The sequence below is a fragment of the Cervus elaphus genome, chromosome 33 (genome assembly GCF_910594005.1).
Source record: "Cervus elaphus chromosome 33, mCerEla1.1, whole genome shotgun sequence".
NCBI classification, from domain to species: Eukaryota; Metazoa; Chordata; class Mammalia; order Artiodactyla; family Cervidae; genus Cervus; species Cervus elaphus.
Genome location: NC_057847.1, coordinates 3,169,375 through 3,194,526, shown reverse-complemented (window position 1 = coordinate 3,194,526; position 25,152 = coordinate 3,169,375). Strand labels below are relative to the sequence as shown.

At 45.1% G+C, this 25,152-nt stretch overlaps 1 protein-coding gene and 1 long non-coding RNA gene across 4 annotated transcripts; one reads left to right on the top strand and one right to left on the bottom strand.

The window, feature by feature from the left end:
* Positions 1–1,715: 1,715 nt before the first annotated feature.
* PTPN18 (protein tyrosine phosphatase non-receptor type 18) lies at positions 1,716–20,719 on the bottom strand. Of its 3 annotated transcripts, none has more exons than XM_043894608.1 (15): positions 20,564–20,719; positions 18,404–18,512; positions 18,060–18,136; positions 17,885–17,980; positions 17,742–17,780; positions 6,311–6,379; positions 5,507–5,569; positions 5,147–5,289; positions 4,682–4,748; positions 4,526–4,603; positions 4,342–4,431; positions 3,997–4,085; positions 3,137–3,345; positions 2,634–2,708; positions 1,716–2,420 (listed from the first exon to the last, which is right to left on the bottom strand). In XM_043894608.1, the coding sequence occupies exons 1-15, from the start codon at positions 20,654–20,656 to the stop codon at positions 2,353–2,355; spliced, it is 1,365 nt and encodes a 454-aa protein (XP_043750543.1). In that variant the 5' UTR covers positions 20,657–20,719; the 3' UTR covers positions 1,716–2,352. The 3 variants fall into 3 exon arrangements, with proteins under 3 accessions (XP_043750543.1, XP_043750545.1, XP_043750546.1); XM_043894610.1 differs by lacking the exon at positions 20,564–20,719 and adding an exon at positions 19,123–19,185; XM_043894611.1 differs by lacking the exon at positions 1,716–2,420 and having other exon boundaries at positions 2,639–2,936; positions 20,564–20,695.
* On the top strand, positions 16,787–24,591 carry LOC122688563. Its single transcript, XR_006339507.1, has 3 exons — positions 16,787–18,149; positions 18,490–18,625; positions 20,026–24,591. It is a non-coding gene; the product is annotated as an uncharacterized LOC122688563 (long non-coding RNA).
* Positions 24,592–25,152: the final 561 nt, after the last annotated feature.

Below are 25,152 nucleotides of genomic sequence, written 5' to 3'. Positions count from 1 at the left end.
GCAGGATCAGGGTTTTGGAGGATCAGGTGTAAATTTACTCACCTTTTTGTTTACCTTGTGTTCTGTCTGGTTTGACAGTTTTATATATCTGGCTGGATAACCCATCTGTCTGTCCAGCTAGAGCTTTGTGCGGCTCACTAGGTGTCTGCTGTCTTTCTGGCTGGAGGTCTGCATGTCTGTGCTATGGGTTTGCCTGAGGATCTTTTCAAGTTGGCAGTCGGTCTGTCCGAGGTTTTTCCAGCTGAGTCTACTTGGAGGTTCACCAATCTATCAGTCTGAGGTCAGTACATCTAACTGTGAGGCTAGTGGGCTGTCTTGCTGACTGCAGATTTGTCTGCCAAGCTGGTGATCTGTGTGCATCTACTGGCCAGTTCAAGGGCTGAAGCTTGTGTGGCTAGCAGCTAGGGGTCTGACTTGTTGGAGTCCTTTCATCTGTCCAGATGGGAGTCTACCTGTTCATGTGGTTCTGGGTGTCTCTTCACCTAACTTGGGATATAGCTGGCCAGTTGCTTTGGGATCCATCTGTTTCTCTGGTTGAGGATGGTGTCTCACTGTGGCTGAGAATCTTATCTGTCCAACTAGGGGTCCATCCAACCAATGGGATCCTATGTATCTGAGGGCTAGGAGCCCATCTGGCTAGCAGGGAGTCCATTTACCTGAAGGATTTGCAGCGTATGTCCCACTGGCAGGTGGTCTGTATAGTGGGGGGGGGGGGGGGGGGGCGGGGCAGGGTCCATCTGACTCATGTTACTTTTTCTGAGAGTCCATCTGCTTATCTGACCAGCTGACCACCTGGGAGTCCACCTGGCTGTCTTCCCAGCAGGAGATATATCAATGTGTCTGCCAAAATATGGATTCTGTATAGTTGGTGAGTTGGTAAAGTCTGTCCACTTGTCTGCCTAGTTGGAAGTCTGCCTGGCTAGGTGAAGTGTCTGTGCAATCAAAGGTCTGTGTGGCTGGTGTCTGCCTAACTGGGGTACATTTGGCTACCTGGGAGTCCGTGCGATTAGGCCTATCAGTCTGTCTGCCCACATGGTAGGTCTGTGTAGCTGAAGGTCTGTCTAACTCAGAGGACATCTGTGTCTATTCAGCTGGGGATCTGTTCATGGCTGTCTGGGAGTCTGTCCAGCCAAGGGTCTGTCTGGCTGGCGTCTATCTAGCAACCTAGCCGGAGGAGAGGGTCTGTCTTTTTGCTGATGTCTTTTGCAGGGGGTGGTCTGTTAGGCTGCTGGTGGGTCACTCTCCCTGACTGGAGGTCTACCCAGGGAATGGACTGTCCCTCTGAAGCTCTGGCTGTCTAGGGGAATGGCTATCTGCCTGTCCCAGTTGGAATTCTGTCTGCTTACCCATCTGGGGATCTCCTTACCTGTCTGTCTGAAATCAGTCTGCTTGGCTGTTGTTACGCCTGGCTTCCATCTGTCTGAATGGTAGTGGGGGGTGAGGGTCCATCCATCTCTTTGTGTTGTAAGCTGAATGTCTGAGTGAGGGAGTCTCAGATACTGAAATCAACCAATTTTTCAAGTGGTCTCCAGAAGTCTATCTATCCATCATCCCCTTCACAACGGGGACCCGACCCTCAACGGGGGTTGAGTTTATTCTTGAGTATGCTCAGTGTAACCTCACTAGCCATCATCACCCCACTACCTCCCCAAGTCTCATGGTGTTGCTGAAACTCGGCCTCTGTTTACTGGTGCCAAACAGAAATGCAGAGACAGTTTTGGGTGAAGTAGAAAAGGGTAGCTTTTATTGTTTTGCCAGGCCTAGGGGGCCACAGTGGGCTAATGCCTTGAATACCATGTGGCCCACCCTAGAGGGGGTGGTGAGGAGTGTTATAGTGTTCAAGGAGCAGGGGGCGATCGTGGACCGAGCTCGTGGACGGCCCTTGGAGTGGTTGGCATCAAGGTTAAGTTTCAGCATCTTCACCTTCTGGTTCAAACAGTCTATAGGGTCTATGTTTTTGTTGTCAGCACTTTTTATCTTGTGGGGATCTGCTTCCTGTAAAAACAACTTAGGAGGGAGTTGAGTGATTCTACCATGGGGTAGAATTATAGTCTAAATTGTTACCAGTTCCCTAGCTCAACAACTATTCTTTGTTTCTACATCTTCACATTTCCAAATCATTAACTCTTGAGTCAGCATTTTACTTCAAAAGACAAGGACACAGGGACTTGAACATGGTTTCAGTGCCTTGAATGCTATAACCACCAAGGCAAAGCCCCACATCTTCCACGCTAAGAAACATTTATTTTGATTCAGCCCAGCACCCCCATTCCCAACACTTCCCAAAGCAGAGCATGACCCTCAGCAGTCCAGGCACCCATGTGGAGCAACAGACAGGCAGGGGCGCAGCACTCACACCCGGGTCCACTCAGCAGGCGGATCTCGGGGTCCTTTAGGCCTCCCGATGCGCAGGTTAAAGCCTGGAAGAGGAAGGGCACCATAAGGCTCATAAGAGAAGCTGAGGTGTGGATAGGAAGACAACCGGTGGAAAATCATTCTCAGGCCTCCAGGCCCTCCTGGTTTGCTGCAGCCACATCCACAGGGCTCTGAGAATGTGAGCCCCCTGCCACCATCCCTGCCCCACCCCCGTCGCAACTGCAAACGGCCCCAGGAACCCAGGTTATCTGACTTACCTAGCCCACCACTCTGAGCTCCATCCGCCACGTCCTCATAGGCGCCAGGCCCAGCCAGGCCTTCGTCAACAGGAACTGCAGGCAGAAAACCACCCCAACAGGTCAACTCAGACGGCCCTTCAAACTCGGGCATCCTCCCTGCCCAAGAAGTCGGGCTGTGGGCTGCGGGTCCTGGCCCAGCGGGCAGGGGCGTGGCCAGGGGCGTAAGCAAGACGGAGCCCTCTGCCCAGACCAGGTGACCGGGTCAGAGACTGCGGCGGGGCCAGAGACCACAGCGTGGCCCGAGACGCTTCCGGGCGTGACCTGAGGACAGGCAACAGTCCTAGAGGCATGGCCGGGGAAACCCGAACCTCAGCCTTCCAGGGCGTGCTGGCCAGACTCGAGCTGGGGGGAGGGGAAGTCAGCGCGGCCTCCAGGCTCTCCAGAACCTAGCCGGAGAGGATCGGGAGGAACAGGTGGGGGACGATCCAACCCAGCTCCGCCCCCCGGCCTCCTAGACTTACCGCGGCCCGGCTGCGCGCCGCGCGCGTCCTCGGATGGCGCCTGGTGCCGCCAGGCGCGCGGCGTCACCTGGCTGTAGACTGGCGTGTCGTCCGTGCCGTGCGCCCGCGCGCCCGCGCCTGCCCCGGTGCCCACGGGGGCCGCACGCTTCTGCACCACCGCGTAAGTGTCGGCCATGGAGAGGGCCGGGGGCCCGGGCACCGAGATGCTCCTGCGGGTGCGGAGGGCGGGGAGGAAGTGAAACTTCAGCGCCCGGGCGGGGGAGGGAGGGGGCAGCTCACTGGGCGAGCGAACCACCGGCTTCCTTCCCGCCCGAGGCGGCACGCAGTGAAGGAGCACTGAGACGCAGGCGGCTGCTCTCTGGGGAAGGGGCCTCGTTTGTGTGTCCCTATGGGCCCAGCAGGTTGGGCGGATGAAGGAAAGAAGGGCGCAGCTGGCAGGTGAATGGGGCGAGATGTTATTGAGGAGTGGTCATTTCTGTGTAGTTGTTTATTGAATAAATGAATGAGGAAGTGACATCTAAAGGGAAGGAAGGGAAAGTCTCAAAATGGAGAGCTGGTCTCAGACCAAGGGCTGAAGTCCGCCGCACCAGATGTGAGGCCTGACAGTTGGGCAGCATCAAGAAATATCTGCTGAATTAATGACTTGGGGGGAATGTAGGGGTAGGGGCAGATGCAGTGTGATCTCGGTATTAAAGAATCATCTTCGGAAAGGTTCCCAGAGCTCAGTTCAAAGACAGGGCTGGTGAATATTTGCTGAACTGAACGACAAGGATGGCGCCAGTGTTTCAAGGGTGAGGAAAGGGCTAGCCTCCAAGAAGAAGAAACTGGAAAGGGAAGACTCCAGGAATGGGGCTAGGTACCTGAGGACTCCGCTGGATGGGCGGGCGGTGGCATTCAGGGTCTGGGAAGTCCAGAGGGAGAGGGCGTCATCGTAGAGTGGGACACGATTCTGGGGGAAAGACAGGAGGGGAAGGGCATGAGGCTTCGGAGGACACTGTCCAGGCTCCTAGTGGAGATCACTGTGGTCTCTGTGGGGGGAGCTTAAGAGGAGACACCCTGATAAGGAAGCGAGGAGGATGACAAAGGGAGATATCAGTCAGTCCCTGCTACTGGAAGGAGTCCAAGGGCTGGATGCTGCCATAGTGGTGGCCGTGGAGCTCTGCTCTGGGTCCTGGTCTCTGAGGGTTGGAAGGGGGCCTTGGTACCTCCTTGAGGTTCTGGTAATGACGGCTGGCATTCTGTAGCGCTGAGAGAAACATCTGAGCCACTGTGTGGTACAGGAACCTGTACTGCTCCTGGGATAGTGGGTAGGGGGGAAGACAGGTCATTGAGAAGGGAAGACAAGAGCAGGAGGGATGTGTCCTTGGAATGGGGAGACCCTGCTCACACCTCTGTCTGTATGGCCATAGGCCGCTGCTTCCGAATCTCCAGGACCACACTGAAGAGGCTGAAGTTAGGTGGGATCATCTAGGGCAGAGAGACAGGCACATGAGAAGGACCTCGTGGGCACAAGACGCACGCTTCACGTGCATGCCCTCTTCATACCTGGGTCAGAAGCAACTGTCTCACATAATCCACAGTGCACAGGACACCTGTTCGCCCGCAGCCAGCACTGACAAGGAAGAATCAGAGTGAGCTCGATCAGGGCCTTCCTGCAGCCCATTTTAAAGGGGACATTTGGGGTGGGGGTGAAGGGCTTAATTAATGGAGGGGCCCCTGCAGCACTTTTTGGTCCCCAGTATCCAGGTTATAATTTGAAAGGAAAAACTTTTTAATTGCTGATATTTGTTTAGCATCAGCTGTGTGCTTATTCCCCAGCAGACAGTCTGTGCTGAATAAATACTGACAATTTAAGTTGCAACTTTAGCAAGTGTGGCCTCAAGTTTCTCAAAATAGGCATTCAAGAAACTACAGGACTGGCTTCAAGTCCTGCACTATTCTTCCCTGCCTCCCTCCCCAATTACCATCCCCTCTGTCTCACCAGATCCCCATAAAGCCCATTTATTAAACCTGCAGTGGACGCAGAGGGGGTTGGGACCAGATCCCTGGAGGTGCCGAGCTTCCTCAACCATGGCGAGTACGTGGTCAGGATTGCTGGGGACCCCTCTGTCTGGCCAGGACATATACTGCAGCTGGGACACTGAGCGGGATTCCTGAGACACAGAAAATGAGAGGCAAAGAATAAAAAAAGAAAGAAAAGCATATATTGAGCAACTCTTTCATGTCAGCCCTATTCTCCACACCTTCCATTTAAATGAAACAGATGCTAACTAAAGAGAAGGGCACTGTTGTTAATGCCCATTTTACAGATAGAAAAGTGGAGACAGGAAGCTCTCACCATGCGGGAGTCCCCCCCTCCCTTTTCAGTACCTTCTGGAAGGTGACCTGCAGGGTCCTGAGTGTGATGTCTGGGTTCAGCCACATCTCCCTTGTCTGTGGATATGGGGCATGTGGGAAGAGGGCAGAGAAAAAAGATCACAGGTGCCAAAAGACACATTTTCAGGAAACAGCATTTCTGATTAAAAATTTTAAAAAAGGAGTTCCCTGGTGGCCTAGCGGTTAGGATTCTGGGCTTTTACTGCCATGGCCTGGTTCAGTCCCTGGTCAGGGAACTGAGATCCTGCAAGATCGTGCAACACAGTCCTCCCCCACCCCCCACCTCCCCTCACCAAAAAAAAAAAAAACACCTATTTCTAAAAATTCATTTAGTCCAAATATCTCCCATGACTTATGTGAAGAAAACAGTTTACATAAGGGAGAAAGAGAAACTATGAGCTAGTTCCAACAAGCTCATTTACAGTGAAAGAAAGAAATGTCTTTTGTTTTAAAACAAAAGTTTGCTTGTATTTTTCAGTACCAATTGTTTTTATAACCTATGAGAGATTTTTCTGAGTTCTTTTGAAATGGTAAGGGAAATAAGAATTTAAAGACCCTAACCAGGTACATTTATATTTACAGAGATAACCATGATAGTAGTTAAAATGCAAAATCAATATATAATGAGTTCTGACTTTTGCATGCTAATACCAGAGAGCTCCCTGCAGTGTGAGGGGGACTGTGGGGAAATTGTTCATCCTTTCAAGCCCAGCCCAAAAGCTTTTCACTCAGAATCTTCTGTGAAAGACAAAATCCAAGACTCCATAAAGTGCTGTTCCCACCTCTGCCCCAACTCACCAGAGTGATGCCGAAAGGCCCAATCTGCAGTGGTTCCTGTTGTAGGGCCCAGTAACGCTCACACTTTTTCTGCAAAAGACAAGGGGAAAAGGGCAGGGACTGAAGAGGGGAAGTCTGCCTCAGAGTTCATATTAACATGTGTACAACCTCTTGGGCCAGCCCAGCTTGCAGGTGGAAGCACAGAGAGCAGCAGAATCTCATCAGATTAAACACAGACTCAGTGGAGATGTGAGGTTCTGACTGTGCAGGAGGAAGACAGTCCAGAATATTCTACTGTAAGCAACTAAAAACCTGGAAAAAAATGTATGAGCCACTATTTTCAGACACTGGTCCGCATGCATTTGCAGGACTGTGATCACTGAACAAAGGGAAACACATGAGTGAAACCCTATGAGTTCCCAAGCTTACTGCCTAGAGGCAGTAACCAGGCTGCCATGAAGGGTCTGATGATCCCACTAGTTGAGAAACCAGAAATCTTGGCTCAGGGAGGCCAAGACAGAGTTCTTGAAAGAACAGTACTATGCAAACAAAAGCAAAGAACTCCAGAAGTCTGAATGGGGTCCCCTTGAGTCTGATAATAATCTGGGCACATATGATATGAAACCCCATGAAGCTAGGAAAGAATAACTTCCCATGAAAGCATAATAGCTATGGAACTATAAGATGAACATTTCCTAGAGCTCACAATGGAACAGAAGTAATTTACATTTCCTCCAGCCAGAGTGGAGACCTGATTGATTAAAAAGAACATTCAGTAAGGAACAAGACACCACACATTAGTAAGTAGGATGAACTTATTTCTAGAATAAAAGCTTCTTTAGACGCACCCTTAAAAAGCTTAAAAATAAACCTTAAAATGATCAAATATTCAAAAATAACTGCCTTCCAAAAAAAGTTCCAACACCTTTTTTAAAAAGTTCCTTTTTAAAGGAAAATAACAAGATCTAAAATTTATCAATACTTGTGTAAAATCTGGGCTTCCCATGTGGCACTAGTGGTAAATAACCTACCTGGCAATGCAGGATACATAAGATATTCAGGTTTGATCCCTGGGAAGATCCCCTGGAGGAGGAAATGGCAACCCACTCCAGTATTGCCTGGAGAATTCCCATGGACAGAGGAGCCTGGCAGGCTACAGTCCATAGGGTCATAAAGAGTCAGACATGACCCAAGCAACTTAGCAAGTGTAAAATTTAAAATATTAAGCATCCAATAAAAATTTACTAGACATACAAAGAAGCAAAAAATATGACCTACACCCAGGAGATAAGTCAGTCAATAGAAAAAGACCCAGTACAGATGAGGAAAAAAGTGGACAAAGACTTTAAGACAGCTTTTATAAATGTTCAAAGATGAAAAGGAAAAACATGAATGTGATGGAAAAAAAAAAGATATAAAAAAGACCTAAATGGAACTTATAGACAGGAAAAATAAAATATATGAAATAAAAAATTCATGTCTAAGGTACATGAAAAGATGTTCAACATTGGTAATTATTAGAGAAATGCAAATTAAAATTACAATGAGGTACCACCTCACACTAGTCAGAATGACCATCACTAAAAAGTCTACAAATAACAAATGCTGGTGAGGGTGTGGAGAAAAGAGACCCCCCCATACATTGCTGGTGGGATTATAAACTGGTGGAGTCACTATGGAAAACAGTATGGAGGTTCTTTAGAAACTAAAAAGAGTTGCTATATGATCCAGAAATCCTACTCCTGGGCGTATATGTGGACTAAACTTTAATCTGAAAAGATACATGTGTTCATAGTAGCAGTACTCACAATAGCCAAGACATGGAGACAACCCAAGTGTCCACTTACAGATGAATGAGTGAAGGAGATGTATATATACACACACACAATATCCTCATCCGTAAAAAAATGAGATAATGCCATCTTCAGCAACATGGATGGACCTAGAGATTATCATACTAAGCAAAGTAAGTCAGAAAGAAAAGACAAATACCATATGATATCACTTATATGTGAAATCTAAAATCTGACACAAATGAACTTATCTACAAAAGAGAAACAGACTCACAAACACAGAGAACAGACTTGTAGTTACTGGGGGTATGGAGTGTGGGATTAGCAAATGCAAACTATTATATACAGAATGGATAAACAAGGTCCTACTATATAGCACAGGGAACTATATTCAGTATCCTGTGATAAACCATAATGGAAAAGAATATGAAAAAAAATTCACTGCCTAATCGCAGATTAGGGGCTTCCCTGGTGGTGCAGTGACTAAAACTCTATCTCCCAACACAGGGGGCCTGGATCAGGGAATTAGACCCACATGCGACAACCTGAAGATCCTGAGTACCGCAGCTAAGATCTGGCATAGCCAAATAAATAAATTTTTCTTAAAAAAAATAGCAGATTAGATACCAGATGATCAGTGAACACAAAGGCATAGCAATAGAAACTATTAAAAATGAAAAAGAGAGAGAAAAAGTGGAGGAAAAAAACTAACAGAATCAGATATCTGTGGAAATATATCAAGTGGCCTAATGTATGTGTACCTGGAGTTCAGAAGGTAGGAGAGGGAAGAATGGAAACTATTTTTGAAGAAATAATAGCTGGAAATTTTTCCAAATTTCATGAAACTATGAACCCACAGACCCAGAAAGGTCAATGAACCATAAAGAGAATAATCTGAAGATTATTAACACCAAGTTAGATCATGATCAAATTGCTGAAAAATCATAATAAAGAAAAAAAATCTTAAAACCATCATACACAAAAAGACATTAAATTTGAGAAATAAGAATGACAGCAGAATTTTGTCAGAAGCTCACAAGCCAGAGGTCAATGGTGTTATGCCCTAAAAATGCTAAAACTAAAAATTCAGACAAAAGCTGAAAGACTTCATCATAAGCAAAACTGAAGTATTAAACCAAGCTTTTCAGGAACTTCCCTAGTGGTCCAGTGGTTAAGACTCTGCACTTCCACTGCAGGGGGCATGGGTTTGATCCCTGGTTAGGAACTAATATCCCACATGCTGCGTGATGAAGCCAAAAGTAAATAAATAAAATTCCGATTTCTTCTTTAACAAAAAAAAAGGTAAGCTTTTTATACAAAAGAAACATGATACCAGGTGGGATAATGACCTACACAAAGGGATGAAGAATAAAGAAAAAGGTAAATATGTAGCTAAATATAAAAGGTATTTCTCATTTTTAACATCTTTAAAAGATAATCTAGTGAATTTTACCAAAAAGAAGGAATAGCAATCCTTCACAAATTTTTCCAAAAATTTGAAGAAGGACTATTTTATGAGACCAGTATTACTCTGGTATCAAAACCAGACAGATAGCACAAGAAAACTATTCAACATCTCAAGAATATAGACAGAAGAATCATTAACAAAAGATTATACACAGTACACAAGATTGGCTCAAGATATGAAAGTCAATATATGAAAGTCAATCAATGTCATATACCATAATAACAAAATAAAACAGAAACACATGAGGAACTCAATAGATGCAGAAAAAATGAACAAAATCCAGTACCTTTTCATAATAAAAACATGAAAGGCACTAGACATAGAAAAGAAATTCCTCATTTTAAATTAAAAAGCAAAACCAACAAGTATCTAAAAACAACCTACAGGTAACATTTAATGTTGAAAGGCTGAATAGTTTGTGCTTAAGATCAGGAACAAGACAAAGATGTTTGCAGTTTCTACTTCTGAACAATTTTATATTGGAAGTTGTAACCAGTGCAGTTAGGAAAAAAGAAATGAAGCAAAGAAAGGAGAGGAGGTGGGAGGGAGGAAGAAAGAAAAGGACAGGAAAGAAAAAAGATGGGAAGGAAGAAGAAAGAAAGGGAAGTTACCCAGATTGGAAGAGACAAAACTATCTCAACTTGCAGACAGCATGATGTTATATATAAAAGTGATATTAGATGAAGTGTTAATCACTCAGTCGTGTCCAACTCTTTGTAACCCCATGGAACGTAGCCCGCCAGACTCCTCTGTCCACAGATTTTTCCAAACAAGAATACTGGAGCAGGTAGCCATTCCCTTCTCCAGGGGATCTTTCTGACCGAGGAATCGAACCTGGGTCTCCTACATTGCAGGCAGATTCTAGCCACTGGGAAAGCCCTATAGAAATCATATATAAACAACCCTGAAGAATACACACACACACACACACACACACACACACACACTATATTAGAGCTAAAAAGTGAGTTCAGCAAGGTTCAGAATACAAAATCAATACAGAAAACTCACTTGTATTTTCATGTAAAGAAAACTGTTGTTTGCAATATCTACCCTGAATTGATAGATTCAGTGCAATCCTTATCAAAATCCTAGGCTTTTTGATAATATTGGCAAGCTAATCTTAAAATTAATATGTTAACATCAACAAATGTGTTGTGGACACCCAAGGCTGCCCTCAGGTTTGATGATTCAATAGGAGGATTCACAGGACTCTGTACAGAGTTGTACTCATGGCTACAATTGATCACAGTGAAAGGATACAGAATAAATTGGCAAAGGAAAAAGGTGCACAGGGTGAAGTCTGCAGAAAATAAGGTGCCAGCTTCCAAGGGTCTTCACCCAGTAGAGTCACTTAGGATGTGCTCAACTCCTCCAGCTATGAGTTGTGACCACACTCGTGAAATGTCCACAGGGAAGCTCCTTAGGAATTCAGTGCCCGAGGTTTTTACTCGGGGACTCTATGTGGTATGTAGGCACCTCTGACTAGCATGGGCCAAAACTTCAGACTCCAGAAGGAAAGCAGGTGTCATATAAACCTACTGTCACTTAGACACATTGCTCATATAAATACTTCAGGCAAAGTGGGCCACTCTTACTGGAAATCAGATTTCCAGTTAAAAGCCAACCTTACAGGAAGGCCTTTCTAAGCAAAAGCCCTTATGCTTGCTATGTTAACTCTTTTCTGCACAGCAAGTGACCAAGAATAGACAAAACAATCTTGAAAATAGAACAAATTTGGAAGACTCATACTTCTTGATTTCAACACTTAACTACAGACCTACAACATGTTGTAGTACTGGCATAGTACTACAATCAATGGAATAGAATTGACAGTCCAGAAATAAACCTTTACATGTACAGTTGGTCAATTGATTTTCAACAAAAGACCAAGACCATCCAGTGGAGAGAACAGTCTTTTTAACAAGTAGTACTGGAACAACTGGATATCTATAAACAAAAGAATGAATTTGGATCCCCTACCTTACACCATATACAAAAATTAACTCAAAATGAAAATGAATCAGAGAACTAAGCATAAAACACTTAGAAGAAAACATAGGAGTAAATCTTTTTGACCTCTGGTTAGACAGTGACTTGTTAGAAACAGCCCCAAAAACACATCAAAACAAGAGATTGGAAGTCTTCAAACTTATAAAATGTTTGTGCTTCAAAGGACACTGTAAAGAAAATGAAAAGACACCCACACAATGAGACAAATATTTGTAAATCATATACTGATAAGGGACTTGTATTCAGAAGAATTCTTCCAACAATAAAAAGACAAATAATCCGATTTAAAAATGGTAAAGGGGGACTTCCCTGGTGGTCCAGTGATTAAGACTCTGTGCTGCCAATGCAGGCAGCACAGGTTCAATCCCTGGCTGGGGAACTAGATCCCACATGCTGCAATGAAAGCTCCCACACACAGCAACTAAGACCTGGCACAGCTAAATAAATGAGTAAATTCTTTTTAAAAATGGGAAAGGACCTAAACAAATACTTGTCCAAAGAAGACATACAAATGGAAAAATAAGCACATGAAAAGATATTTGGTAAATCCACAGCATTAGGCAAATGCAAACCGAAACCATGAGACACCACTTCCCACCCATTAGGATGGCTAAAAAACAAAAACAGAAAGTAACATATATCTTGGTGAGTGTAAGGAAAAAAATGGAACCCTTGTGCATTGTTGGTGAGAATATAAAGTGGTGCAGCCACTGTGGAAAACAAAACAAAAACATTAAACACAGCATTGCCACATGATCCAGTGATTAATTCTACTACCCAAAAAAATTGAAAACAAGGGCTCAAAACAGATACTTATATATTAATATTTATAGCAGCATTATCACAATAACCAATAGGTAGAAACAACCCAAATGTCCATCAACAAATGAATGGATAAACAAAATGTGATACAAATATAAAACAAAATGTTATTCAGCCTTAAAGAGAATGAAATTTTGATACGCTCTGCAACATGGATGAAGCTTGAAAACATGATAAATGAAATAAGTCAGACACAAAAGGACAGGTATTATATGATTCTACTGATATGAGGTACCTAGAATAGGCAAATTAATAAAGCCAGAAAGTAAAATAAAGGCTACCAAGAGCTGCAGGAAGAGTAAGGGGGAAGTAATTATTAAATGGATAGAGTTTCTCTTTTGGATGATGAACAAGTTCTGGAATTGGATATTGATAAATGGTTTGAAACATTATGAATGTACTTAATGTTTCTAAATTGTACATTAAAATGGCAAAATTTATGTCATGTATATTTTACCACAACCGAAAAAAGAAAGACACAATGAATACCACTTCATATCCAACAAGGATGGCTATAATGAAAAAGACAAAAATAACAAATTTTGGTAAGAATGTAGAGAAATTGGAAGACTCATACATTGCTGGTTGAAATGTAAACTGGAAAACAGTTTGGCACGTCCTCAAAATGTTAAAAATAAAGCTTACTGTATGACCCAACAATTCCACTTCTAGGTATATACTGAAGAGAAATGAAAACATACTTCTACACAGAAACTTGCACATGAATGTTTGTAGCAGCAATATTCATAATCACCAAAAAATGGAAATAGCTCAAATTTTATAAAGTGATCGTGCTGTGTGTGCTTAGTCACTCAGTCATGTCCAACTCTTTGCAGCCCCGTGGACTGCAGCCCGGCAGACTCTTCTGTCCATGGGGATTCTCCAGGCAAGACTACTGGACTGGGCTGCCATGCCCTCCTCCAGGGGATCTTCCCCACACAAAAATCGAAGTCAGGTCTCCCCCTTTGCGGGCAGATCCTTTACCGACTGAGCCATGGAAATATAAAACAGAATGTCATCCAGCAACAAGGACTGAAGTATTGACATGGGCTTCCGTGGTGGCTCAGTCAACACATGCTACACTATGCATGAGCCTTAAGAACACTACCTTAGTGTTTGAAGCCACTCACCAAAGACAATGTGTCATATGATTGCAGTTATATGAAAAGTCCAGAATGGGCAAATCTAATAGAGCAGGTAGATTAGCAGTTGCTTAGGATGGAGTTTGGTAGGAAATGGAGTTTGACTGAAAATGGATATAGGGTTTCTTTACAGGGTGATGAAAATATTCTAAAATTTATTGTGGTGGTGGTTGTATAACTCAGGAATATACTAAAAACAACTGAATTGCATACTTTAGATGGATGAATTATATATCTCAATAAAGTTTTTTTAATCTATATGAAAATAATAGCAGTATGTTGTGTAGTATATTTTAAATTTAGAACTAAACCTGTGGCAACAAGAGCCTGAAGCATAGAAACAGAAAATTGAAATATGCTGTTGTAAAGTTCTCACATTTTACCTGAAATGGTATAATAATAGTATTTGAACACAGACTGTGACAAGTACATATTTCACTAAACACACAAGCACACAACACAGAGATAAAACTAATAAGGTAATAATGACTATGAAATGGAGTCAAAAATTCTCAGTAAAAAAGACAGAAAAGAAGAAATGTACAAGAACAGATGGAACAAAGAGAAAACAAATACTGACACATTAAACATGGTGATGGTTTAGTCACTAAGTCTTGTCCAACTCTTGAAACCCCATAGACTGTAACCCATCAAGCTCCTCTGTCCATGAGATTTTCCAGGCAAGAATACTGGAGAGGGTTACCATTTCCTTCTCCAGGGATCTTCCCAACCCAGGGATCAAACTCCTGCATTGCAGGTGTATTCTTTACTGCTAAGCCACCAGGGAATCCCCCAACACATTAAATACTACACCAATTAAAGGCAGAGATTGTCAGATTGGATTTAAAAAGTAAGTATCCACAATATGATAGCTATAAGGAACAATTTAAAAATAAAAATGAGGAATTCCCTGATGGTCCAGGGGTTAGGACTCCATGCTTCCACTGCAGGGGGCACAGGTTCAATCCCTGGTTGGAGAACTAAGATCCCTCAAGCCTCACAGTATGGACAAAAAATAAACTGAAATTGAACACAGATTTTAAAAAGTAAAAGAATAGGAAAGATAATCACGCACACACTGAGGAAGTTTAAATGGCTATATTAATACCAAAGTATACTTCAGAGAAAGGGTCATAAAAGAGACATTACATATTGAAAACAGGCTTGATTCATCAGGAGACATAATCCTGACTGTATAAGCACTCAATTGTAGTTTTAGAGTACGTTAAGCAAAAACTGACAGAACTGAAAGAAAAAATAGATAAATGCAAAATTACAGTTAGAAATCTCAACACTCCTCTCTCAGCAAATAATAGGACAAGTAGACAAAAAAAACAACTATTTCTGCTTTATTGACTATGCCAAAACCTTTGACTGTGTGGATCACAATAAACTATGGAAAATTCTGAAAGAGATGGGAATACCAGACCACCCAACCTGCCTCTTGAGAAACCTGTATGCAAATCAGGAGGCAAGTTAGAACTGGACATGGAACAACAGACTGGTTCCAAATAGGAAAAGGAGTACGTCAAGGCTGTATATTGTCACCCTTCTTATTTAACTTATATTCAGAGTACATCATGAGAAACGCTGGGCTGGATGAAGCACAAGCTGGAATCAAGATTGCCGGGAGAAATATCAATAACCTCAGATATGCAGATGACACCACCCTTATGGCAGAAAGTGAAGAACTAAAGAGACTCTTGATGAAAGTGAAAGAGGAGAGTGAAAAAGTTGGCTTTAAACTCAACATTCAGAAAACTAAGATCATGGCATCTGGTCCCATCACTTCATGGCAAATAGATGGGGAAACAGTGACAGACTTTATTTTTGGGGGCTCCAAAATCACTGCAGATGGTGATTGCAGCCATGAAATTAAAAGACGCTTACTCCTTGGAAGGAAAATTATGACCAACCTAGACAGCATATTAAAAAGCAGAGACATTACTTTGCCAACAAAGGTCTGTCTAGTCAAAACTATGGTTTTTCCAGTAGTCATGTATGGATGTGAGAGTTAGACTATAAGGAAATCTGAGCACAGAAGAATTGATGCTTTTGAACTGTGGTGTTGGAGAAGACTCTTGAGAGTCCCTTGGACTGCAAGGAGATCCAATCGGTCCATCATAAAGGAAATCAGTCCTGAATGTCCGTTGGAAGGACTGATGTTGAAGCTGAAACTCCAATATTTTGGCCACCTGAGGTGAAGAGCTGACTTATTTGAAAAGACCCTGATGTTGGGAGTGATTGGGGGCAGGAGGAGAAGGAGATGACAGAGGATGAGATGGTTAGATGGCATCACTGACTCAATGGACATGAGTTTGGGTAAACTCCAGGAGTTGGTGAGGGACAGGGAGGCCTGGCATGCTGCGGTTCATGGGGTCACAAAGAGTTGGACATGACTGAGCGACTGAACTGAACTGAGACAAAAAAATATGAATAATACAATTTGAGTAATACTATTGACAAGCTTGTACTAATTGACAGTTATAAAACAGTTGAAGGTTTCAACACTCCTGTTGGGAACTGACAGAACATTTAGAGAAAAGAAATCAGTAAAGATATATAAGATACAATAAAGATATAAAAGATTAAAGTGTCTTTCAAAAAGACACAATCAATTTGACCTGATATTTATAGAATACTCAACCAAGCAGAATACACATTCTCTTCAAGTGCACACAAAACATTTACCAAGACCGATCGTTTTCATGGCCACAAAACAAGTTTCAATACAAAGAACAATATAAAATATAAAAATATAAAATTGTTCTTTGACCACAATGGAACTGAAATTTAATAACATGAAGATATATGGAAAAGTCCCCAATATTTGGAAATTAAGCACAGCCATGGTCAAATACCATGTCAAAGAAGAAATCACAAGGGCAACTAGAACACATGTTGAATTAACTGGAAAAAAAAAGACAACATAGTTTATGAAATGTAGCTAGAGCAGTGTATAGAGAAAAATGAATGACATTACTTACATGTGATAAAAATCACAAATCTATTATCTAAGCTTAAAGAACTAGAAAAAAAAAGAACAAGTTAAACCTAAACCAGAAGAAAGGAAATGATAAAGATAAAAGAAATTAATGAAATAAAAATTTAAAAATAGAGAAAATAAAATTCAAAGCAGCTTCTTTGAAAAAATAAAACTAATAATCCTCTAGCCCAGAGATTGGCTAACTTTTTATAAATGGACAGATAATAAATCTTTTAGACTTTCTGAGCCATACAGTCTACCTAACTTGCAACTACTGATCTTGACAATTGTGGCATGTATACACTATGTATACCAATGAGCATGACTATGTTCTAATACATTTTTATTTACAAAATCAGGCAGCAGGACAGATTTAGTACAACAGCTAAAAGTTTGCTTCTTTATTCTAGCCAGACCGAATAGCCAGGAGAGAAAGACATATCACAACTATCAAAATTAGGGATGAAAAATGTACATAACTACAGATTGCATAGACTCCATGATCAGCCAGCTATCCCAGCAGGCCAGGATGCAGAAACCATGTGCCTTCAATGTTGATATACATTTACTGAGTAACTAATTTATGCTTATGGGCAAAACAAAGATCCCTGCTCTCCTGGAACTTTGCTTTTACTCAGGGAGACAGAATAAACAATATACATAATGCATTTGTAGATTACCTTATATTTCATTCAGAAGTTGGTAAGAACTGTGAAGAAAAATGAAAGTAGGACCAGGAAAGGAGAGTGGGAGTTTCAAATGGGGTGAGGTCCAGGAAGATCTCATTGAGGAAGGAGCATTTGAGCCAAGACCTGAAGGTGGTGATGGAGCAGCCCAAGGGGGAAAATGTCCCAAGCAGAGGGAACAGACAAAGCATAGGACCTGAGGCAGAACAAAGGCCCCAGTGGTTGGAGCATAGTGAATAAGTGGGAGAAACGTGGGGAAAGACATCAGAGTTGTACTGGGGAAGCCAAAGTTATAGGGCCTTGTGGTCTATGGGGCAGGAAGATCAGCAGGAGAGGGTTGCCAACATTGGAGGGATGAGCCCCACGAATAAAAGAAAAAAGATCATAAAAAAAATTAAAGCCAGTAATAGTGGGCTTGGCAGAGCTACAGTGCGGGTCACTCCAAGAACCAGTCCCTTGAGTCACAGGATCAGGGGAGAGCTAGTGAGATTTCTCCTGTCTCCTGCACAAGGACATGCCCCTGAGAGTCTAAGCACACCTACCCGTCCATTCTCCATCTCCTGACAGGCCATCAGGATGACCTAGACATGGGGTAAGGGAGGAGAATCAGTTTAGGGGGTGCAGTTACCAGGGCCAGGGGAGGACCCAGAATACTGGCCACACCTCCCCCTCCCCCAAAGCTGACCTTGACCCCAAATTCCCAGATGAGGCGCCAGAAGTCCAGCAAGGTGTGAGGCAGGGGTCCTTGCGTGGCGATGTAGGCCTGGCTTCCGTCTGTGCCCTGGTAAAGGCTAAGTTCACTATCGAGGCTCTGCTGTCACCTCCACCGCCTCTGCCCCTTTCCTGACTCCCAGCCTGACCCTGATGAAGTTGCCATTGATGTAGTCGCCATGTCCCTCTTCCTGAAGCAGCGAAAGGATCACTCGTGTCTGATCGTCTGCCAGCAGGAGGTGAGAAACATGGAGTTTGTGGGTGATGGGGCCCTGATGGCCTCCCAGATGAAAGCCAGCAGGGGATGGCACACCTTGGGGGATCCCATCGAGGTGCACGGGTGCGATGCTAGGGAGAAATGCAGCCACTGCAAGGCTCTGGGACGGAGAGAGTTCTGGGAACCCAGCAGGACACAGGGACCCTGGCCAGCACCTGGATCCCACAGGGTGGGGGCACCGACTCCTCCGGGGGCCCCACCCCACCCCCGACTTACAAGGCACCACATCCTTGTAGCGGTTCTTCCTCACGTTCTCGGGTCGACTGCCGGCCTCTGTTGAGCGCACGCTTTCCGTCTTCCAGGCAGCTGAGCGGGCCCGGATGTCCTGGTGGGAAGACCGCAAGAAGACCCGGGGTAGGAAGAGAGTGAGAGGAGCCAGATCAGAGTCCTGGGACACTGAGGCTCTCACAGGGATATGCGGCACGTGGCCGATCGAAGGTGAGAGCTGCGTCCAGATAGTGTAGAGCCTACTAATTACATTGATTCAATAACAGTAGCCATTCAGAGTGCCCTCTCTAGGCTAAGCCCTGTGTAAGGGCACTGAACTATCTGCAAGGTCCCTCCGAAGTGGGTATTCCTGACTCCCCATTGTGTAGGTAAGAAAGCTGAGGCACCACATGTGTGAGTGACTTTCTGAAAGTGTCACCCAGGAAGTGGGTGAGTGAGTGTTGAACTTAAACCTCTGAGCATCTGTCCCTGTACCCTCAGTGTGTATTTACATCTTATCGTGAACAATAATTGTCATATATTATGTACTTAATATAACAAACATGATACACAAGAGGATAATATACAATGTATATGAATTAAATGTATAATATTACTTATGTAGATACTATTAGGAGCTTTAATACTGTTAGATTATTATGATCAGTGAATAGTATTGCCATCATCATCAGGTATTCATAATCATGACAATAATAAATAACACCTACCAAGCCACCGTGAGTGCAAGCCACCATTCTAAGTGTTCTTACACCCATCACGTAGGTCACTTAAGTCTTCATGGACACATTTCTGCAGTGGGTACCACTATGGATATTTCTACTATGTAGATGAGGAAACCAAGGCCCAGAGAGGCCTTGGAAGACTCCTGTGAGTGCAGGAGATTGCAGGAGGGTGGCCTCCAGCGACTGGCCCCGCTCACCGCCCAGCTTCTGCATAGGGGCCCTCAGCACTGCTCACTGTCCCAGACTGGACCCAGACCTGGATGGACATGATGTCATGTACTACCTGGGTATTATATGTTTACATTTATTATGCACATTTTCATATTGAATAAATTATATATTCTGCATTTATTACACATTTCTTATATATATTTATTATATATTTGTGTAAACAGATTTATCTTATACTTTTATCTATTACATTGTTTCTTAGAAACTTGAATAACTGCTCATTTTATAAATGATTATTTATGTTTATTCTACTGTTCTGTGAAATTAATGTATAAATTATAACTTATGACCATATTTATACATATACACTATATATTTTATATTTACTAATACAATTATTTCATAAATCTGTTCTCTATTTCTATTGTACTTAATAATTATATAGTCATTTATTACTTACATATATTTATCAGACATTTCTAAATTTGAGATGTCACCATATATGATTCTAACACTATGTTATTATATTTAAAATATCTCAGTACTTGTACAGTGTGATGCCTACGACGCTGCCGCATTAGCACTCCTTAAGTATGGCTTGCACTACCCCACTGTAAAGTTTAGGATTATTTATAACTAGTGACAAAGGCGCCTATAAAGTAAGCGCTCAAGATGTGCTAAGCGGTCTTTACCCACAGTGGCTATTTTAATCCTCAGGTCAGTTTCGTCACATCTCACCCTAAGAGAAACAGAGGCCAGAGAGACCGGATAAAGCGCCTCCGGCCACATCGTCTGTAAGAACTTATACTCCATATCCTCACCGCAGCGGGGCCTCTTGCCTCTTGGTTCCTCTTTTCCCAGCCCCTTCCTCCCCAGGACCACAGTAGTGGCAGTGACCCCCGGGTCGTCTGGAGCGGCCGGGCACCGCGTGAGCGCCCGCCTTCTGCGCTCAGCCACCGATGATACCGGGAGCGCAGCTAGGGCGCAGGGACCCGAGGGCGTGTGCGGCTCCGCCCGGGACGGCCGTGGACTTCGCCCTCTGGGACTCTGCAGGCAGAAGGTGAAGACAGGCAGGGAGAGAGTGCGACAGAGAGAGGTGCTGGGGAGAGAAAAACTGAGAGATCTCGAAGTGAGAAGACGACCCTGGACGCCGAGAGAGAAGCAAAGTGCAGCAGGGTGCACAGAAGAACAGGCAGAGGTCCGGACTGTCCAGGGCGAGGAGCAGGAGCTCGGCAGTCCACACTCGCCCACTCACGCTGAACTCGCCGGCGAAGACCACCCCATCCCTGCCGCCCAGTGCCTCCAGCTGCTCCAAGAAGCTCCGCGCAGCATCCAAACTGCGGCTCATGGCGCCGCCTGGGAGTGAGGTGCAGTCCACCTGTGGCGCTCCGCGCACTCTGCTGGGGTAGACTCCGCTGAAGGCAGCCGAGGCCCCGCCTCAGATCCCGCCAGCCAATGGGAGTGCGCAGCGGCAGACGGGGCGCGCCCCTCGGCCAATGACACTCAGGGCGCGCCCCAGCCCCGCCCACAGGCTCCCGGACTTGGGGCGCGGGGCTCTTCTGGCTGCGCGTGGGGTGAAAAACTGCTCCGGCGCTACCATTATTTTGTCTCCGCGGGCTGACTGAGTCCCTATGGTCATATGGACATCTCCTCTAGCTTGGGCCCGAGGTCCACGCCCTAGCAGGCCGAATGGCTGCACCCTCGCCCGGCCTCCAGGGCCCGGTCTTCTGGGAGCTCGACTGTGTCCGGATCCCAACCAGGGTGGCGTGTCAGCTGTGAGTAAAGACGGCTGCCTAGATCGAGCTAAAATTCCTAACCGGGAAACCCTGTATGGAGACCTTACCCCGCTCTGCGCTTGGGCGGAGTCCAAGGGAGGTTGGAAGAGGTTGGGAGAGGTAGCCGCGGGGGGAAATGACACCAGGGCACCTGAGCTGTGGGAAAGACAGAATTTCTTGAGGTTCCTTCTTTTTCTGGGTCGGGCCAGGAGGAGCTGAGGGAGCCAGGATCATCCTAATTTGAGCATCTCAAGCCGTATAAAACTTCCAGGAAACAAAACTGAGGTTTTGGGAGTGGGTTCCAGGGGTCTAGATGTTCTCAACGCTTTTTAAGGATTTTTTTTTTTTTAATCCTCATACTGTCGTCTTCAGAAAATGGGGAGAAGGCCAGAGGACAGCTGCTGCCCTAGGGCCACCAAGGGGAAGGCTGAAGAGTAGGGAGGAGCCAGGGGCCCCTGCCAAGGGCCGGTCAGTGTAGATGGGCTAGCCCATCCTTCACTTTGGAGGTAAGGAGTGTGAACCTAATTCATTGGGCTGTTATCAGAATGTTGTCACAGACAGGCAAACTGTTTCTTAAAGGACTCGGGTCTCTGGTTCTTATCCCAGCCACTCAACTTCGACAGGCAGGGCGAAAGCAACCATAGGCCATATGTAAAGGGATGAGCATGACTATATTCCAAACTTTATTTGTGGACTTTAAATTTTAATTTCATGTGTCACAGTTTTGTTTCTTTGGTGGGCTGCAGATTGTAGGTTGCCAATCCCGGTTTAAGTGACTAAGAAGGCAAAAAGCAGGTCAGTAGGGATGTTTCACTTATTGAGGGATCAAGTCGCTGTTGACTCAGTCATCTTTGAAAGTTCAAAGGTCAGTAGTGACCACTGAGGATGGACGTTGTCAGTGAGTTCATTGCAGGCCAGTGAGAGTTCCTTGGATGTTCATGGAGACTGTCAGTAGATATCAGTGACAGTTACTGGGAGGTCAGTGAGAGATTGAAAATAACCGGGGAGCCATTGGGACTTGGAATGTTAGTTTACTAAGTAATTGAGGGGTCAAAAGAGTCAAGGAAGTTCATTGTGGACCCCTAACCAGGGCTCTATAGTGAATGTCAGTGTAATCATAGAGAAATCTTGGATGGTCTCAGGACTCAGTTGTTGGACTCAGGCTGGTGAGGTAAAGAAGCATCAGTGAACTTTTGAGAAAATATGGAGGTCCACTGGAGGAGTCACAGAGGTCCTTGAGCCCCTGAGTAATCATGGACACTAAGGGCAATCATTTGGGGATAGTGGACACCAGAGTAAAGGGGGAGCATCCACTGTGGATCACAAAAGGGCTTTCTGAACCCTGCTAGTAGTGAATGTCATTGGATGTCAACGGTCACTGGAAACTGGCAACCTGGAGAGCAGAGGCAACACTGAGGGTCAGCGAGCCCTGCGTATCTGTGGTGGTGACTGGGAGGCAGGGCAGCTAATGCAGCAAATGGGTTCTGGCTAGTTGGGGGAATCTCTGTTCCACTAGGGGCTGGGGGTGTGTTTGTCCAACAGTATGGGGTATCTCTGTCTATCTGTCCCCCTGGTTTAGGGGACATCTGTCTATCCTTAGCACCTTTCTGATAGGCTGGGGTCTTTCTTACTGGCAGAGTTAAGACTGTCAAGCTGAAGGTCTGGCTGGAGAGTTGACTGGGTAGGAGGATGTCTTTCCACTGACTGTCTCTCTGTCCAGTTGTGGTGCTTTGTCTATTCTTGAGGGATTCTATCTTTCGGTTGGCAGATTAAGTCTCTCAGTTGGCAGGTGGGAGGGGTGTCTGTGTGTCTGAACACAGGTCTCTCTGGATGCCTGGCTGGTCATCTTCCCACCTCTCTTAAGAATCTGTCCATTTGTTTGGCTATCCTGCTATGTAATCTGTCTCTGCCTGGGATTTTATCTAGAACTCTGTCTTACCAGGGGTTTGTGTGTCTGTCTGCCTGTTTGGGGATCTATCTGCCTATCTGGCCTGTGAACAGAGTGGCTGAGACTTCAGTCCACCTGCCATGCTTCCACCATGGTTCACTGTTTCTGGCTGCACATTCACCCACAACTGCATACCCTCTTCCCTGCCCCACTCTTATGTCCTCCTCTTGTTAAGCAGACTGCCATCCTGACACTGGCCATCCCTCCATGTCTCTTCAACATCCAGATTCTCCTGGCTTGCCCTCCACTCAGCTCAGGCGTGGGGGGTGGGAAGACCACCAAGACCTCCTCCAGCAGCCCCAGCTCACCCCTCTCCATTCTCCCAGAGAACTGCAAGCTGTGTTCTTGCAATGGGACTCACTGCTGCTGCTGGCCTTCTTGCACATACTCCTGGTGGCCAGCAGTGGGCGCAGCTGACACTGTCCTGCAGGTCCTGGGCACTCCCACCCACATGCTAGTCTGCCGCCTGCTTGCCAGCTCAGAGGCCAGCAACAGAGCCGAGTGGACAGGGTGCTAGAAGGTGCTCAGGGAAGTTTTCACAATACTGTGCAGAGCCCAGCCTAGGCTGTTACAAAGGGGAAATCGTAACTTTTAAACAGGAGACATCACCTTCACCTAGAAAGCTTGTGAGGAGACAGTCTGAGACTACTGAAATCCCCACTGAAAAGTTCTTCTCTGACTTCCTTTTTTAACTAGGCCACAAGAGGGAAGAAGAAATTTGAAAAAATTCTCCCACTGCTGTACTCTGTTAAGAACCTTTGGTTGGGTGGGCTTACCTATTGGCCCAGTTGGCAAACAGAAAAATGCCACTCACTCCAGTTATAAATGGCAGTTTGCATTCACCAGTGACTGGCGGTAACTGCCTTTGGGAGGGCTTTTATTCCAGACTCTGGAAACTCTACAAGACAAACCAATTTCCTAAATGAATAAATTACAAAGAAAAAAGTTTAAGAGAACACAAATGCTCATAGCAGCATTATTCAAAACAGTCCCAAAGTGAGAAACCAACTTTCATAAACTGATGGATAAAGAAAATATGGTGTACACTGTTAGGGTCCACAGGGGGCTCATGGCATATTGTTAAAAAAAAATAGCCCATTGTGGTGACTTGACAAACGAGATGAAGTCACAGTGACCACAACGCCCTGGTGGCATGCTGTTTTTTTTTCCCTGCTGGTGCCAGTGTCTCAAGACTACATGACCACCAGTCTCTGTGGGGTCTCTGGTCCTGGTGCACACAAGGTTTATTTGAGCCCTCTGAGCATCTCTGGTGAGAATGGGGTTTGATTCTAAACATGATTTTGCCCTCCTACCATTTTACTGGGGCTTCTCTGCCCTTGGACGTGGGTTATCTCCTCACAGCCGCTCCAGCACCTACTGTCTTGCTGGGGCTTCTCCGACCTTAGACATGGGGTGAGTGTCTGTCTTTGAGTGTCTCCAGTGGAGGTACAGGTCAGCAGTGGACTGCTGCAGGGGCAGGGCTCTGGGTGCAGCAGACTTGGGTATGGCATAAGCCCTCTTGGAGGAGGTGGCCATTAACCCCACCATACAGCTGCCAGAACTTACTTACAAAGGCCTGGGAAATAGACTCTTGGAGGGCACAAACAAAACCTTGTGCATACCAGGACCCAGGAAAAAGGAGCAGTGACCCCACAAGAGACTGACCCAGACTTGCCCGTGAGTGTCCAGGAGTCTCCGGCGGAGGTGTGGGTCAGTGCTGGCCTACTGCCGGGTTGGAGGCACTGAGTGTAGCAGTACGTGCCTGGGGCCTTTTGAAGGAGGTCACCATTATCTTCATTACCTCCACCATAGTTTGGCCCCAGGTGAACAACAGGGAGGGAACATAGCTCCACCCATCAACAGGAATTTGGATTAAATATTTACTGAGCATGGACCCCTCCATCAGAACAAGACCCAGTTTCCCCCTCAGTCAGTCTCTCCCATCAGAACGTTTGCATAAGCCTCTTATCCTTTTCCATTTGAAGGCAGACAGACTGAAAACCACAATCACAAAAAACTAACCAATCTGATCACATGGATCACAGCCCTGTCTAATTCAATGAAAATATGAGTCATGCTGTGTAGGGCCACCCAAGACGGACGGGTCATGGTGGAGAGTTC